This window comes from Protopterus annectens, chromosome 8.part1 (genome assembly GCF_019279795.1).
Source record: "Protopterus annectens isolate FY-2018-M chromosome 8.part1, PAN1.0, whole genome shotgun sequence".
NCBI lineage: Eukaryota > Metazoa > Chordata > Ceratodontiformes > Protopteridae > Protopterus > Protopterus annectens.
This window is the reverse complement of record NC_056742.1, coordinates 149,388,830-149,408,120: the sequence shown is the minus strand read 5'-3', so window position 1 is coordinate 149,408,120 and position 19,291 is coordinate 149,388,830. Positions and strand designations below refer to the sequence as shown.

Sequence of the window (19,291 nt, the reverse complement as noted above, 5' to 3'; positions counted from 1 at the left end):
GCTCTCCCAGTGTGAAAACAGAAACTCAGTAGAGTAGCCCAGTAGACTTGTGTTTATGGGGAAATTTCAGTAACTGGCTAGTAAGTGCACTGCCTGGAGGCAAGAATAAAGAAATACAGAAGACCAGGAAAAAATCAGCTACAAAAAGTGAGGAAGAAACACTGACTAGGGAAAGTACTGCAGCTGTTCAGCAAAAAGCATTGCAACCTACAGATGTCACATCCAATAACCTAAAAGAAGATACAAGACAACTGCATACAGACCTGGTTAAAATAAACAAAACACTGATGGAGTATATCAACACAAACAAAAAAAGGCTGGAAACAATGAAGAAGCTTTAAACAGATATTCAGATGAGATAATAAAGCTGCAAAAATCAGAGATCTAAATAAAGAAAAGGCTGGCTGAATTTGCGACTGGCCAGGAAGAGAGAGAGGTTTCAAAAAATAATAGAATTCGAGGACAGAACACATAAGGAAAAAAGATTCTCAACTATACCAGAGAAGCTAGAAGGAACAGGTTGTATTAATTTGATGAAAGCACAAACAAGCAACTGGACTGGTATTACACAGCAGGAGTTGTTAGTTGAATGAGCATATCATGTGTATGCTCCAAACTTGGCTATTATTATTGCATTTTTGTACATGCCATTTGTATTCTTCTGCATACACAATTTCAATAAAAATTTTGTTTGTGTCTTTCAGCTTTTCCCGGTTAGGGGTCACCACAGCGGAACTCCGGTCCTCTAATGATTGGCAGTAGATTTTACGTACTGGCTTGCCGGGCCTAACACACATGCTTCAGCGAAGGAACGCCCATTCACGCATGTCGCCACACAGAAGACACTCTAACTGAGAATCGAACGGGCAACGTCTAACCATGAGGCGACAACGCTACCGCAGCACCTCCACCACAGTAATTTCAATAAAAATCAAATTGGAAAAAAAGAAAGCAACATAGACCTTTAATAGTAAAGATACAATCTTACCAGCAGAAGGAGCTGATTCTGACAAAACTGTGGCAGAAAGGTCAAAGTACTAAAAGTGGGAGCAGCAGAGTGTTTGTGGAGAATGATTACTCATTGTACACTAGACAGAAGAGCAAACTTATTCCACTTTTCAGGGAATGTTGAGATGCAAGTGTGAAATTCAAACTGCATGTATTCTTCCCTAGAGGGATAAAATCATTTTTTGATGAAGTGCATCTTAAGGAGGAAATACAAAAGTTTGTCCAACAAAAAGTAAGCTGTGAAAGAGAAGGAGATCCTGCTTCTTGTTCTTCTGGTAATAAAGATCACAGAGGGACTGTACCTGTGAAACCTTTTCAAATTTTTCAATGGAAAATGTTGGAGAGAAGGAAGGGCACATGAGAGTTAACTAGAAGAATTGAGAGTATGTTGGAAATGAAGTAGAGACAGGATTTCAGAGATGAACAGTAATAAGACAAGTAACTTAATATAGGATTACAATACAATAATTATATTTGTGAAATATGACAGAAAAAGAAAGTCTGGAAATAGTGTACTTTTTTAGAATTTGCTGGACTTGTGGGAAATGGGTCTATATTACCAAAGTGAAAAACCCTATTCCCAAATACCTAAACGTCGACACCTATACCGTGAACCACAAAAATACCGAACACACTAAACCGCGAAAAAAAAAATATCGAACTGTCATAGTCCGCCAACCCCACCACCCGCTACATACTACCTACCCAAAGAAAATAAATAAACCACACACATACACTAACCAAACCCTAATTCTAATCTAGTAAACCAAAAATTAGCACCACGAATCCACAGGCAGCAAGGTTTTAATGTTGAAAGCAAGAACCAATACAAAACTAAAAACACGCAAAATTCACCATACTAAGTATATTAACGTTCACTATAATCTTGTTTTCGTCATCAACTTCCTCGGATAGCTGTAACTTTTAATTCATCTCCTTTTTATATAAGGCTACCAGCCAGTTTTCTACCAATGAAATAAAAGGTTCAATTAAATAGTGTTTTAGTTTATATTGCATTGTAAAATGTAGATTTAAAATATATTGATATATACAATATAATATATAATCAAAAATATAACAGTTAAAATTGCTACAAAACCAAATATCTAATGACCAAAAAAAAATATATATATAGTGGTTTATTAAAATCTAAAATAAATGTTTATTGATAAAATTAACCCAAACTGCTCCCTCTGGTGACTTGTTTAATGTATATTTTGGTATAAAAACAATTCAACAGTGCAAAAAAGTATACTCAATGTGAGTATAACAGTATAGTGTACCCTCTTGTAAAAACTTTTCTAAAAACTTTTAACAAAATAGAAGAAATTTTTCTTCAAAGTTTTGCAGATCTTAATTTAAGTACTGGACCCAGGGGAATCATGTCATTCAATCCTAGGAACCTGGTGGACTTTAATACAATTTGCCAAACTAATTCTCTGTATTCCACCTGAGTTTCCCACATTCCTCCCCTAGGATCAGTTTCCACCACCTCCAAAACAAAAAACTGAAACTTTGCTTATTTACATATAATGGTATGTTTATACAGTGCATTACTATCCTTCTTGGTCCTGATGTCATATAAATGTTCGTAAATCCTTTGTTTTAACTTTCTTTCACTTTTACCAATGTAAAAGAAACCACATTCTTTACATACCGATAAGTATATTATTCCTTTTGTGTTACAGTTAACATATGTGTTCAAATTAAGTTCCCTTTTCCTAGCTTTTAAATAACAGTCACCTGTTATTAAGTGGGTACAAACATTACATGCTCCACATTTGTGCAATCCTCTTAACTGCTCACATGTTCATACCACATTTCTTTGAACCCCTCTCTATTAAATTTTTTATAGTATTTCCTTTACAGTAAACATATTTAAGATGGTCTTCGAATATGTGATTAAGGTCTGAAACTTTAGCAAAATTTCCCCACTCTATTTATAATTCTCATCAGGCCCGACTGACCATTATAAGTGGTTATAATACCTGCACTGTATGAATCTTGTGCATTCCCTTTTAAGCCCATTGTAACTTCCTTTTCAGGTATGCCTATAATTGGGGCAAACCTAGTGTTTCTTCCTTCAAATACCTCCTCCTGTATTTCATCAAATAAATCACCAGGGTAACCCCTGTTTAGAAACAGTTCTTTCAACCATTCACATTCCTTTTTAAACAACTCATTGTCAGAAGTCATCCTACTTAAACGAACTAACTGTCCCTTGATCACCCCTTTTTTCTGAAAATAGGGGTGCGAACTGTTAAAGTGCAAGTAGGAGTTGGAAAAGGTCTCTTTTCTGTAAACTTTAGAAACAAATTGGTTTCCATTTTTACTGATAGTTACATGTAGGTAATTTAATTTATGTTGTTCAAATTTGGATGTGAAATGTAAAAAACTGGTGGTGTTGTTAAGATAATTGACAAAATTGTCAAAGGATGCTTGATCGCTTTTCCATAATAGACACAAGTCATCTAAAAATCTACCATAGAAAACCCAGGACCCATCATAAATGGAATTTAACACAAAATGGTTTTCCCAATAGGCCATAATAATTTTGGCATATGTGGGAGCACAATGTGCCCCCATAGCCACACCTCTCACTTGTTTAAAATATTCTCCCTCGAAGAATATGAAATTATTCTTCAGCACCGTCTCCATAAGTACCAATACAGTTCTAAATTCACCGTGTGTTAGTGTTTGGTATCCAACCAACATTTCCTCAAACCATTCTAGGTCAATGTCATGGGGAATACTGTTGAACAAATCAATAACATCCAGAGTACCAAAAGATACTTCATCAGAACATAGTGAGTGGTCCAACTTCCTTAATAGATCCCAAGAATCCTTCAAAATGTTTTCATTGTTACAAACTAGGCCCTTTACCTTTAAGTCTACATATTTTGCAAGGGGTGCAGTTATAGAACCCTCAGCGGATACTATTGCTCTCAAGGGTGGGTCATTAACATCCCTATGTATTTTTGGGATTCCAAAAATAGAGGGTACTTTAGGTTTTTCTACTTTTAAATACCTGAAGGTTTCTAGATCTATTAACCCCTCCCATTAACAAATCATTAAGAAGGATATAAATCTTCTTGTAAGCAACGTTGATCTCATTTATGGAGGTTCTAATATACTTCTCTGAATTGTTTAGTATTTCCATCATTTTCCCTTCATATATTATGTGTTCCATAAATATCACTCCCCCACCTTTATTGGGTTTCATGAACCTAAGATTTTTATCGTTGCAAATTTCACTTAACATAGTCTTTTCAGGTAACGTTAGATTTGGCTTCACGTAATTTTGTTTTGAAGAAGTTCTTAATACACCCTCCACTGTTCTTTCAAAATTTTTTAATTGTGGATGCAGTGGAGGGTTAAAAGTACTCTTTCGTCTTAAACTACTTTTGTTGCTTTCAGTTACTTTGCCATTGAATAGTAATTGTAAACTCTTTTTCCTTAAAAACAGTTTAAGGTCAACCAACAACTTGAAAATAATTTGTTTTCTGTGCAGGGATGAACCCAAACCCTTTAGAAAACAAATCAAAAGTAATGGTGTTTAAAGGATAACTAGAATAGTTACAAATACTAAAATCCTTATATGTCCATTTGAAACCTATGTTAGATATGCCTTCCACTAGTTCCATCTTGCTGGATTCCTCATTTAAGGTCTCCATTGGTTGCCCTTGTAGTTTTTTGAATTGTATTCACCAGATTTTTTTTTACCTAAGCCTTTCAGACCTTCTTAAAGGGGGAAATTCAGTGGTATCCAGGTTCTCATCTATGTAAAAAACATCCTCATTACCTTTACTTTCCCCAATTTCGTCAACATGACCACCACTGTTTCTTCTACCCCTATATTTGGGTTTTGGGTAATGAGTTTTTGTTTTGTATTCATTAAGGTCTCTCTCTATTTTGCTAAATTTCCTGTTTTGTACATCTGTGCACTTAACTTCTATATTCTTCAATAGTTTAAAATATTTAGCTTTTTCTTCTTCTATAGTGAAAAACAAGTCACTAATACCCTTATTAATGTGTTCAATTTTAGAATACAATCTCTCCATTTCAGTCTCATTCTTCTTAATTGCTTTCCTTACTTCCATTCCACATTTATCAAAAGCTGTTATTAAATCAGTGAAAAACACTACCTTCTACGACATTGTTGGGATATTTGCAAACTCTCAACCCTTTAGGCACTATATTTAATGACAAACAAGGTTTCAAATATGCATTACCCATGTCCATCATTTTAAATTTGCAAAGAAAAAAGTCCAAATCTTCCAACATATTACTATATGTCCCGTTGTTTCCAGAAACGGGAGCTTTGACTTTAAAATCAAATTTTACATTAAGAATGTCTAAAAGTTGTTTAGTACTTGCCACGCTTCTGTTGCTTTGTTATTTTTTGAATTCCATTTGTTAGTAATATTCCTCACCTCTTTAGGGGAATCTCCCTCGTTGTCGTAAGTTAAAAGTATCCTAGGAAAACCTTCAATACTGTTATTAACCACTGTTGGTTTCCCTTACTAGTTTATCATTTTCTTGTGTTAACGCCATTCTCTCGTTGAGAAGCGTTCGCTTTCCTGGTTCCCTGGGGGTGGTAGCAACGATAACAGTGTGGCCATTGATTGGCTCATGGGTGTCAGGAGTCCCACCAACTGCGTCAGCTGACCAATAAGCTTGCGTAGCTCCCCTAGTTCAGAACCACTCTGGACATTGTCAATGACAGATGCTCCCTCTGAATCCATCCGAAGAAAACCACGAACCAAAGAAAACTTGGACTTGTGGGAAATGGGTCTATATTACCAAAGTGAAAAACCCTATTCCCGAATACCTAAACGTCGACACCTATACTGTGAACCACAAAAATACCGAACGCACTAAACCGCAAAAAAAAAAAAAATATATCGAACTGTCATAGTCGGCTAACCCCACCACCCACTACATACTACCTACCCAAAGAAAATAAATAAACCACACACATACACTAACCAAACCCTAATTCTAACTTAAGGTAAAGCACCAAAACCCTACCTCTAACCCTACACTAAACCCCGCATACACAACTAACCATGCACTATCCTTAATCCCTCCCTAACCCTAAGGTCCATAACTACCGCACACGTCCCTTACACATATACACCCAAACAAAATAAATAATCCACATACATACATTTAACAAAACCCTACCTCCAACACTACACTAAACCCTCCAATAAGTGCCACGGCTCTTTTATAACCTTGCGCTGTCGAAATAAACACAAAAACTGCAAGGTAAATCCAAATAAAATTCAGCAACAAATACCAAAAATAAGGAATCCTGGTGGAATAGAACACTGAAGAATAACTCCAAACTGATGCGAACTGAAACAAGTAAATCAATATCCTTTATTCCAAAGAAGAACAACGATACAAAATGGAAAACGGACTTAAATAACAAAAATCAATCCAATAAGGTTAAGTGCTTTCACCCACTACAACTCATGGGCTTCATCAGAATCTTTTGAATAAAATAAAATCCTTTTAAAAGAAAAAAGGCGCCAAAAGGAAGTGGAAACTGATGTAATATCCTGTATAGCAAATACCGCCCCCTGCCCTTATACACCAATCATTAGATTTAAAATTGGCACCAACAGTTAGTTGAAAAATACATCATTTCCTGTGTTCTGTCATATGCTATACTCCACCCCTTAAAAGCCTCACTACACTTCCTAATACTTCAATATATACAAAATCTATTAATGTAGTTCATGCAAAAAATTCATCAATAAAATTCATCACAATGACCATGCTCAAGCATTCATATTCATGTTGATTTAAAATATTTAAAATGAGCACACTGTATGATAAAAATAAATCTAAAATATATACACAAAAATCCTATAATAAACCTGTAATAAACCATATCTCAAAAACCTAACAATCACTTCACCTAGCCAATCTGGTGGTCCCCTGCCATAAACAAACTTTACAACAAAAGGAAGAAACTTTTGCAGAAAAGAGGAAAATCCCAGGATGCAAAAAACTCCCTTACTAGCCTCAGTAAGAAACTGAGATGCCTCATAAAATCCTCCAAAGCTAGTTATGAAAATAAAATTGCCAAAGATTCCAAAGACAACCACAAAGCATTCTATAACTATGTCAAGAATCTAAATGGCAATGCTCAGATCTGCTCTGAGCTAAAACAGAATGGCATTAAAAATACTGATCCGAAGGATATTGCCAATATCCTGGCAGATCGATTCAGTGCCAACTTCACCCCCCTCTCACCCCCTAAATGGCCCATCACAATACCGGAAGATTGCCAAATTCCAGTAATAACGGCCACACAGGTACAAAACTCACTCTCTAAAGCCAAGAACACAGCATCCATGGGAACAGATGACATCCCGGGCTATGTACTACATGAACTACAATATGAACTGGCACCTCACCTAAGTGTCATGTTTAATCATAGCCTCACCTCAGGTTTTGTGCCCACTGAGTGGTGCAGAGCTACAGTTATCCCAATCCACAAGGGGGGATCCACCTTGGATCCCGGAAACTACCGTCCCATCAGTCTGACAAGCCTTATCTGCAAGGCCATGGAGTATATTATCATGGAACTTATAAATAAAGACAGTGGCAACCTTCAAACACTGGACCCCACCCAGTTTGGGTTTGTGAAGGACCGATCTTGTCTCCTGAACCTGATTGACTTCTTTGAATCAGTCTCCAGAGCCATGAACAAGGGTAAGGTGGTCCACACAGCCTATCTAGACCTTGCCAAGGCCTTTGACACCATCCCTCACTCTGGAATCATAGATAAACTTACTAAGTTGGGCATTAATCCCTATGTCACCCAATGGGTTGCTAAATAGCTTACTGATAGAACCCACACTGTAAAAGTAGCCGACTCCAAATCCAGCTCCAGACAAGTGACAAGTGGAGTACCTCAGGGTTCAGTCCTGGGGCCGCTCTTGTTTGGCATCTACTTCTCTGAAGTACAGGTCAACACTAAGGGACTCTGGCTAACAAAGTTTGCAGATGACTGCAAACTGGGAGCCATTATTGAATCCCCAAATGATGTGGATACTCTACAAAAGGGCCTTACAGAAACAGATGCTTGGTGCCAGAGCCATGGGCTCAAGCTCAATGCCAAGAAATGTATTGTTATCCCCTTTGGGAAAAAACATGTATCCATGAATTACCATATAGGTGGCAGTACACTAAACACAGAAAGTGTGATAAGAGACTTAGGGACACAGGTGGACAGTGGTCTCACCTTCGATAACCACATCGCCACAACAGTCAGGAAATCCTTCTATGTGGCACACCTCATCACGAAGGGCTTTTCATCCAGAAAAAAGGAGGTCATTGTCCCACTGTACTCATCCCTCATTAGACCCATTATAGAATACAACGCCCCATTTGGTATGTACCTCTCAAGACATCTGCAACAACTGGAAAGGCCTCAGAAATACCTCACTAAAAGAATCACAGGCCTAAAGTAGATGCCCTACGCTGACCGCCTTAAAAAACTCCAGCTATACTCTGTCGCATATCGTCTACTCAGAGGCGATCTCTGCTTAACATACAAGGCCATGTCAAACCCAGAGCTGTTGGACATGCTACACTTAAAGAAATCCCAATCCCTCAGAGCTACACGCTCCAGGGATCTAAACCTTGTCATCACAATAAACAAAACATGCTGGAGGGATAGGTTCCTGACCCAGAGATTCCCCAGACTCTGGAATAGATTGCCCATACATGTCAAGCAGAGTGCCTCTTTGGACCTCTTCAAGAGGAACCTTGATGATTGGATGGGAGAAAGGAAATTCACCCCAGGGATCACGTCAGTCGCCCTGCTAGACAGGGGTCCAGGAAAGTAAATAATGTGGGAAGAAATAGCCAGGGAATTGTTATGGCTAGGCTTGTATAGGCCCTAGGGCTGATAGCCTAGTACCAACCTATGAACCTATGAACCTATGAACTATACAACCTAACAAATATATGTGTTATGTAACCAATGTATACTTGTACATAATACAATGATGTGAAATTAATATGTATATAAAAAATCCACAATAAATATACATGTGAAATAAGTAAAATAATTAATAAATAATAAACAATCATATACAATATTCTAAAATATTCTAAAATTGGTTTACAAGAAATATAACATTGCAAAGAGTAGCCACTGCAGTATTCTCATGTGAAGTTGTGTCATGGAAGTAGTGTTATCATTGCTGCCATAGAGCCTAGAACTTTCAGCACAAATCTTGCCTGTAGTCTGCTCTTGTTGAGTAAAATAATCACATGACTGTGTAGCATCTGTATCCTTTCTTGAGGCAGCCTTGCCAACATGCTGTTTGTATTTAAATCTGCACCAATGAATGTAATATGCTGTGCCTGTGATGGCAACAAGGCAGATTTTTCTGTATTTATAGTAATGCCTAGTTTTGAGAAGAGATGGATGGTGTAGTCTCTTGCTTTGATCAGTAGTTGCTTGGTGGTGGCAGTTAGAAGCCAGTCGTCTAAGTATGGAAACACATGGAATCCTTGGTGCCTCCGATGAGCCGTGACTACTGCCATGCATTTGGTAAACACCCTGGGGGCTGTGGTGAGTCCAAAGGGCAGAGCTCTGAACTGGTAATGACTGTCTCCCAGTTGAAAATGTAGAAATCTTCTTGGGTGCCTGTCCATCTTTATGTGGTAGTACATGTCCTGAAGATCTAGCGAGCACATCCAATTGTCTTTTCCAGAAATGGGAGTATAGACTGCAGTGTTACCATCTGGAACTTTGACTTTTTTACTGACTTGTTTAGTCTGCTGAGCTCCAGTATGGGTCTCCAGTCCCCTGTCTTTTTTGGAACTAAAACGAACCTTGAGTAAATTCTAGATCCTAGTTGGTCTGCGGGGACTTCTTGGATGACTCTTTTTTTCTAGCAACTTTTGTATTTCTAGTGTTGCTTGATCCCTTTGACCAGGTGGAATGTCTGGGATAGACTTTGTTGGCTGAGGTGTACATTGGAAGGGGATGTTGTATCCTCTGGATATAATAGACAGTACCCATTTGTCTTCAGTTAAATTCAGCCAGGCTTCTGGGTACAGTGATATTCTCCCCCCAACTGCCTCCAGAGATGGACAGGTGGGCCTCCTTTCAGGAGTGCTGGAAGGGCCTACCAGAGAACGTATCTCTGTCGCCCTGGTTTTGTGGACCCCCTGTGCCACATGGACGGCATCTTCCATTGTTTCCCCCTCTGCCCCTGGAGGAAGGAACACCACGAGTGTTAGATAAGGCTCCTTTGGATTTATGGAATCGCATTTTTCCGCCCTTTTGACCTTTAGGATAAGGTCTGGTAGGGATGGGAAAACAGACTCCAATGGCAGACAGAGTCTTACCATCTTGTTGGCTCCTGGTGAGAGGTTCTTTTACTTTAGGCCCGAACAATGATGAGCCAGCAAAGGGAGTGTCAATAAAGGAAGAATGGAAGAGTTCAGCAAACTCACAAAGGTGCATCCAGGAATGTCTATAAAGAGCTATTCCTGTGCCTGCTGCCCTGCTCACTCCATCAGCTGCATAAGATATGAGCCGCATGCAGCAGTTAGATATGGAGATTAAGGTTGCAAGCTGGGAGTTAACTTTATCAGATAAGTCCTGGGCTGTAGCACCTTGCAGGGTATTTCCTAGCACTTTTAGGAGATCCCTCTGAAGTCGCATGAAATGTGACAAGTAATTCAGTGACCGTAAAGTAAAGGCCACTGAGGAAAACATATGGTTCCCGTATCTTTCCATCGTACAAGCATCCTTGTTTGCTGGATGAACAGATAGCTGAAACTTCTGTATCTCCTTTTTATGTTAGCTGCCACCACCATTGCATCTACAGGAACCCCTTTAGTTAAATACTGTCTATCTTCCGGGGCCATAATGAACTTATTAGGCCTCCATGGAACGGGCTGCACTGAGTCCGAAGAGTCCCACACCTTTCGGCTCATGAAACCCAGGAGAGAGTTGAAAGATGAAGACACCCAAGAGGTGGATGGGCGAGAGCCAAATGCCTCCAGGTATACCAACTCATCTTCAGAAGGGGAAAGGGACTGTTTAAGGATCTCCAGGATGTCTGAAAAAGAGACATCCTCAGAGGGTGACCTTGGGGACCCTTCTGAATCCTCCAAGTCGGTATCAGAAGTGACAGATTCAGGGGAATCTATGTGCTTCCTCTTATACTGTCTCTTCCAAGGGACCTCCTCAGGGGGGATGTTCCGGGCAAGTATCGGAAGAGGAGGATATACCCATTGTGGCTTCTTGGGGCATTGGTTCTCTCCTTTGTGGGAGATGGAGAGGTAATGAAGAGGTGGACACCGGTCCCTTAGGGGGAAGAGAGACTGGAGCCGAAGGTGGAGCAGACTCATTTGAGAGCAGACTCCACATCACCTCGAAATCACTGTGGTCCTGGGCTGAAAGAGATTCCAGCCCTGAGAGGCCAGGAGATCTCCTCAGCACCAAGGAGGGTGGCTCAGAGGCAGATGTGGGAGTTGAACTACCTGAGTTGAGGCGCTGAGTGGGAGAGCTGGTTCCGACAAAGGTCCGACTCGACTCTCCTCCTGGAGCCGACCAGAGAGTTTTGGCCCCCAGGTCCCTTGATGGACGAAAGCATCAAGGAAACCAGAGCAGACATCAGAGCCCAGATAAGAGTAGTGATTACTGGCTATGGTTGTTCCAGCACAATGACTTCCATACTCTCTGCCTCCAAACTTGTTTGAGTTGGAGGATGAATCAGCATAGTAGAAGGTACCGTTCTCGGCTCCAAGATCCAATGGGCTGGGCTTGAGAGAATTTCATCAAGGGCTTAGGTCCGAAGCAACCTCTTCACTACCCACTCCACATCATCATCTGATAACCTGGAGGATCTAGAGGAATGACTGGAAGACTTGTGGCTACCTGCCACCAACTGTAATAAAGGAGACACTGGCACAGAGTGAACAGGCTCCAAGGACAGTGACCGGCTCCTCTTTCAGCTCCGCAATGGCTCCGATGAGACAGATGGAACCAAGGGAGAACCATGTTTCTCGGCTCTGACAACTTTCGCAGGTGAAGAAACATCATGTTCAGTGCTGCTTGTCGGCTCAGACACTGGAGCCGATAAAGCAGACTTTTGAGTCTTGTCTGATTTTTTGGTCTGATTTCCTTCATCCACTTTTAATAAGCCCCTCAATATAAGCTTATTCCTCCTCTCCTACAAGACCCTGGCGCTAAACTATGACAAATGGAGCAGGAGTCTTGAAGATGGAGTGGACCCAGACAGTACACACAACTAGTGTGTCTGTCAGTAATGGACATCTTCTGAGTGCAGGAATCACACTTCTTGAATCCTGACTTATGTTCCTTAGCTGGTTCCTTAGACATGCTAGCTATAATGAAAAAAATTCTCAGTAAAAGTTAGAACAAAACTATAACTTTTATAAAAAGAGAAAACAGCAAAAAACAGGTATCTAGAATAAGGTATTATTTATTTATTTTTTTATAAAGAGAAGGAAAGGGAGGAGGAGAAGTCTCTAAGTTAAACGACTAGCTCCTCCACCGGAGGAGACACCTGTAACTTAAACAGAGTACTCCTAAAAGGGAAAGAAGGAAGAAAAGGGCATGAATTCTCTAATTTAAATGAATTCTTGAGGAGACAAGGCCCAAAGAAAAAGGTAGCCACAAAGATAAACTTAAAAGGTTTAGAAAGGCTAAAATAGCACAAGGCTATTATGATAGAACTAGTGAGTAAAAACAGCTAACAGTTAGGCAGTAATTATTATAAAATATATAACATATTACATTTTTCAAGCCTGAGCCAGTGAAGACAATCCTGAAGCTTCAAGCGGCAAACGAGATCTGGGGAATAGCTGCTAAGCACCATGGGATAGGACTCAGCCTCAAGCCAGTAGAAGCTCTCGAGCTTTAGTATAGGCAGAGTTGGAGCCAAGGTTTTGGCTCTGAACCCAAACAGCAAGACTGAAGGTGAGATGGGACAACATAACATTGTATATTTGCCTGTCTTGTAAGTGATAGTTTAATAAAGATGTTTTTGTAAAAAAAAAAAAAGAGTCAGGAATTGAATAATTTATGTAATGTTTCTTAGGTTATATGTCATATAGCAATATATGTGAAGTAAAATGTTTGGTATATTAATTATAGTGCAATTACTTTTATATGAATGTAAATTTGCCTGTGTCACAAGTGATAATTCAAAAAAGGTATTTGGGAAAGAAAATAATCAGAGAGAAAACCAAAATATAATGAGGAACAAAGATTTATCTTATATATTTAAATATACTAGAATAACAGTTTTCTTTAGGATATGAAGTCTGAAACTTAAATGAACCTCAGTATTTAGTGACCTCAATCCTAAGTTATTTGTCAGAAATCACAAATTTTATGATGATCATAACAAAAATATAAGGTAAAATAAGAGGCATTCTGCAAAATTTGGTGACAGTTGAGAACTATGTGATTACAAGTTTGTTTTGCATGAACAGTAGACAAAAGTATTCTTACTTATTTTACACAACTGCACATTAGTAGTGCAAAGCCAGATGGCTAAATGAGCAAACAACTAGAGGGTAAGTTACTTTCAAAACATAGCGCTCACCAAGCAGTTAAAGCTACTTTGTTGTGTACACCTGTGATAAAAAATACTACCTTTCAACATCTTAGCAAAAGAATCAGACAAAGTCAAAAAATAATGAGAGACAAAACCCTCCAAATTAGGGACTGATTTTACATATTGTTTTCATGTACATAGAAAGTTGCTAGGATACAAGTTTTTGAATTGGCATGCATTTTATGATGGATAGAAAGTCTTGAAACTTGTGTCTGACACCATTTAGTGACTGTAATCCTCAACGATTTGCCAGAAAGCAACACATTTTATGAGGAACAGACCAAAAATACAAGGCAAAGTCAGGCTATTCTGTGTAATCAGAGGCCGTTGCAACATTGTTTTCTAACATAAACAATATTCAAAGAATAAATATTCTAACGTATCTACAAAAATGCACACTAGTCCTATAAAGCCTCACTTAAAACTGAGCAAACAACAAAGAGGATACATTACTTACTTTTCATCCACATCTAGCTCCCTTTAAGTTGAGCAAATAACAAGGGGTTAAAAATTGCTTTCATCTTCAACCAGCATCCCCTCTCCATATAGTTACTGCAATACTCAATGATTTGCCAGAAAACCACACAACTTTTGAGGAGCAACCAAATATATATAGCAAAGTCAGAGAAAGTCTGTGAAATCAGGAACAGTTTCAACTTTGTTTTAGAAAAATAGTTGATAGAAGAATACATATGTCATACAAATGCACACCAATACTCATATGTTATGCTTTAAAATGAGAAAATAACAAGAAGGCACATTGCTTTTCATCCATAGCCAGACATCACTTTATGAGATACCAGAAGACAACAGCTTTTATGAGGCACATACCAAAATACATGAGGCAAAGTTAGGAGCATTTTTGACTTTGTTTCATACACAAACATAAGCCAGATTGTGAATAGCCCAAAGCATTTCACTGAAATGAAGTTGGCCTTTAAACAAAGCAAATGACATGTTTCTTTAATAAAGCCAGCCCACCTCCCCACTAATTTTGCAACTGCATTTCTCAGTACTATATTTCACTGCCTGCCAGGCTATAAAAAATTCCTTCAGTAGAAATTGATATGTATCTTTCACCCACAGGTACCCTCCCATGACTTGACTGTAATGCTTACTTATCTCAGTACCATAGCTATCAGTTTCTTTTCCTGAGAATCAGGGACAACACCAAGGATGATGGGGTACAAAGTCTAGGAATCAGGACAATGTTTATATTTTTTTCTAATTAACTTGAAATGTCAACAAAACAATAGGGTTTACTTTTTCACAAAAATAACAAATATGAAGCTCTAATCTCTGGCCATGGACTGTAACTCTCAGTGATATACTCAGAGATAAAACATCTTATAAGAGACAGGAAAAAATATAAAGTAGAATCGGGGATGTTATGCAAAATCACAGACAGTTGAGGGCTATGGTTGTATGTAGTTTCCTGCCAGGATGCAAAAAAAAAAAATACATGACCATGACCTGTCTTCAACTCCCTAATGTACTATGCAATACTTGTATCCTTTCACTTCTTTCTGAAAGCTGTGGCACTTTATAGCATGGGTTGGTGACACTATTCATCTTGAGTTATTTATTCAAAAACATCCACACCAAGGTTAAGGTTCTCTTCAAATGCAACCAGAAACCTCAAGAACATTACAAGGGATCTAAAGCAAGGCACACTTTTTTGTTAGAAACAATGAAGTCATAGTTAAATACTTTCATCCCTAACTTACAATGGGACTTCTTTAGAACAATTACAGTTTTAAAGCAAGAATGCTAAATAACTTTCTTCTCATCTTGTGGTCAAGTAATAAAAAACATTACCATTTTCACTTAAAATTGAGTAAAATAGACACATCTCATAAACCAGTATGTTAAAAATTATAATCAATTCAGAATGTTGGATCCTTAATGGTTTGATTTTTAAAGTACTCTAAATGGATGAATATTCATTAATCCTGGAAAAAAATCTCTGTATTTATTTTAAGTTGCCAGAATAATTTATTGGCCTCAAACTGTTCACTCCAAGACCTACCCATGGGATTTTCCTTTACTTTGTCAAGCACATGGAATAAAAATGTATGCCCTGGATAATGATCCCTATGTTTGTACAATGTAGTAGTGCAATTCTTCCTTATAAAAAGATATTCACAACTTCCATCTTGTAGATTCCATTCCATCTTCCTAGTATAAAAAGATGGACAATCATCGCATAGGGCAATATAAACTACCCTCTTAATTCCACAATTAAAGTACACAGAACTATTGAAAAGTCTATACCCATGTATAGAAACCTCATTTCCTTCTTTTATATAGGGACATTGCCTTCACTTTCCATACTTTTATGTCTCTTTTCTCTCTCTCTCTCATATTCATTCTATCTCCATTATATTTTTCCATCCAGTTTTTAAAGCTCCTACCCATTTTAAAAACACATTTTGGTTTGGTGCTCAATTTCATAGTCAAGTTATTAAATCTAAAAATATGTCAATTGTCAATCACCTCACTAATTGTACAACTATTCTCTATCAGTGAGAGTTAATGTCAGTGGCCATAGATTAGAGTTAATCATAATCATAATCATTCTCTGCTGAAACAGTCACTCTCTTTTATATTCTACTCAGTCCCGTCTTTTGCCTTCCCCAAAAGTGGGGCATACAACCCCTCCATTCTCTCTCATGACACCTCAAAATAAATGTCATCAAATATCTTATATGGGTGCCATAATATTCTTAACATATTGTTGAAATTTATTGCTTCTTCCATAAAGGTACTATATTCAGAAACCATCCTTGAAAGGCATACCATCTGTCTTTTAACAAGGGCCCTCTTTTTCATAAAAGGGGTAACAAGTCTTGAAATGTAGAATGGAGTTTGAATTTTGAATATGTGGGATTATGAAAAACAGTAAACACAGTTCAGTTCTTAATTATCCCAACATCCAAATACCATAACTTTTAAGTAGAAACTTTATAGGTAAACTGAAATCAGCTCTTTTCCCATTCTGCAATAACAATACAGGTAAAAATGGGGGCAAACAGTGCCACCACAGCCACTCCTGATTTTGTTTGTTGAAAATATTCACCATCAAAAGATATAAAATCATTTATTAAAAACATCCATTACATTTATTAAAAATTTTAAAATTTTCATGGGAAGGACACCAAATGCTGTTAAATAATCATAAACCATACCAAACCCAAATGAGGGGGAAATTGAAGTGAACAAATCCTTGACATCAATAGTAATGAACAATAAATGCTCCCTATATAGCTCATCCATTAGCAACCTCAAAAAGTCCCATGAATCTTTAATTAAAACTATCATTAAATTTTTTAAGCTTAAAATCAACATATTTAGCAATTAAGTGCATCTTTGATCCTCCTGCATCCATAGCTGGTTTTAATTGGGAGTCCATAACATATATGTAAAACCTCATCAATGCCTTATATAGTTGAAATGAGTTGCTTTTTAACAGTTAAGTATTTATACTCATCATTATTAAATTTACCTTGCATTATAATATCATATAAACAATTATCAATGTTTTGTATGTTAAATTTATTTTATTTTGATACTTTATGATAGGAGCCATCATTTAACGCACACTCAGCATTTTACTAACATAATCAGTATGATTCACTACAACCAAACGACTTTCTTATCAGATTTCCTAAATCAAACATTTTTATTCCAGCAGATGTTTCAAAAGATATAGCTCACAAATGATTTATCATTGTTGATTGAGAATTTAACCCAGCACCTAACACAAATACTGTAAAAAGGAATGCAGAGTGGTGGTGGTATAACAGTGGCCCCTTGACTGGAGGGGATACAAGAGAATAATGATCCAGGTTATATTTCTTGACAAGAGGAGTTCCAGGAATTGTTTACTACATAAGTGCTTATTTGGATTACCCTGGGCAACATGATCTGAGTGTACCTGAAGGTAACACAAGAAGCAGCACACATCTTTGAATTCACAACTAAATAATTTTGGAAAGAAGCTGTTGAAATATCAAAAATGTATGCTAGAAAATAGTTATTTTACGGAGTATGTTAATGTGGGAAGAGTGACAAAAGAGCTTTCATACCGGAAATATCTGACAAATCTCCAAAATAGTTTGTAATTGCATAAAGAGCTGATGGCACTTTTTGATAAGACATGGATGTGAATGGATGGAGATTCTTATGAAGGCCAAGGAATGCAAGATGAACAGGTTGTCATTTTTTCACATGTATACAAACAATTTCAAACACATTTGTATGAGTATTTTGTACATGCTTTTTTTTAAATTTGAGGATCCGTAATAGATTCATCTCTCTATGGGTGTATATGTACATACAGATATCTATATGGGTCTACCTGAAAAGACCAAAATCCCACATTACTGAATCCAACATGACCAAGACCTCACATAAATGAACACTCTGATCACTGAAATTTTACTGTGGGAAAAGAACCACTTGGCCATCATGGTGAACTTTGCCCTTTCCACACTGTAGTGTGATAATATCGGAGTTGGTATATTTACTCAGTGAGCTATGGGGAGCTTCCCACACATCGGTAGGTTTGATTTGCTTCACTTTGTGGTTTTTGTGGTGACAGACAAAGTGGTTAGTTTCCTGGAGTTCCTTATCAGTGTTCCAAATGTTCATTAATGTGAGGTTTTGGCTATGTTGCCTCGGTCATGTTGGATTCAGTAATGTGGGATTTTGGTCTTTTCAAGTAGACCCATATATATATATATATATATATATATATATATATATATATATATATATATATATATATATATATATATATATATATATAGGAGCACTTTAAAATCGTGAAATACTGAAATGTCGAATTTCAGTATCTCGAGACTATAAAACCGAATGTTTACAATAGCAAAAGTTCATAATCGCGAATTCGAATATCTCAGATTCGCAGTTATGGCCTTACGCTATGTCATGTCCAAGATTGTGTGTTAATGGTGCTCGGTGCCATGTGTGGATCTAGGTGTTATGTCAGGTAAGTGAGTGTTTCGCAAGGGATTTGAGTGGGAGTTAGAGTGTACGTGAGTGTGCTGATATGTTTGATGTGTGTGTGAGGGACTGGAGAATGTGCGTGTGGGAGTTTGCTTTTGTTTCCTGTTTGTGCAATCTCGGAGTTAGTATATATAAATAGGAGGAGTGTGGGGAGCGCAGCCCTGCTTATGTGTGTATGAGTTGTGTATGTGTGTAGTTTTGTTTGTTTTGTTTTGTTTGTTTATGTTGTGATGTGGGTGTTGTGGTGTATGTATGGTGTAGTGTGCGATTTGTTCGGTGTTTTCAATTTCACGGTTTTGGGTTCGGGGTTTTGTTGTTTCGGTGTTTTGTGGATTCGGTTTCATGGTCTCGAGAAACTGAAATTTGATATTTCAGTATTTTGAGATTATGAAGTGAATCCATATATATATATATATATATACACACACACACACACACACACACACACACACACATATATATATATATATATATATATATATATAAATAAATATGTGTGTGTGTGTGTGTGTGTGTGTGTGTGTGTGTGTGTGTGTGTGTGTGTGTGTGTATATATATATATATATATATACATATATATATATATATGTATATAAATATATATATATATATATATATATATA

The 19,291-nt window shown here is 37.6% G+C and overlaps 1 protein-coding gene across 1 annotated transcript in view; it reads right to left on the bottom strand.

Moving 5' to 3' along the window:
- The window catches only part of PKD1L2 (polycystin 1 like 2), a 1,522,374-nt gene that overhangs the window by 1,171,408 nt on the left and 331,675 nt on the right, over window positions 1-19,291 (bottom strand). The window contains exons 11-12 of the mRNA XM_044081586.1: window positions 4,732-5,125; window positions 3,610-3,760 (exon numbers count right to left, since the gene is read on the bottom strand). Coding sequence (XP_043937521.1) covers window positions 3,610-3,760; window positions 4,732-5,125 — 545 coding nt within the window. The remainder of the gene's footprint in view (window positions 1-3,609; window positions 3,761-4,731; window positions 5,126-19,291) is intronic.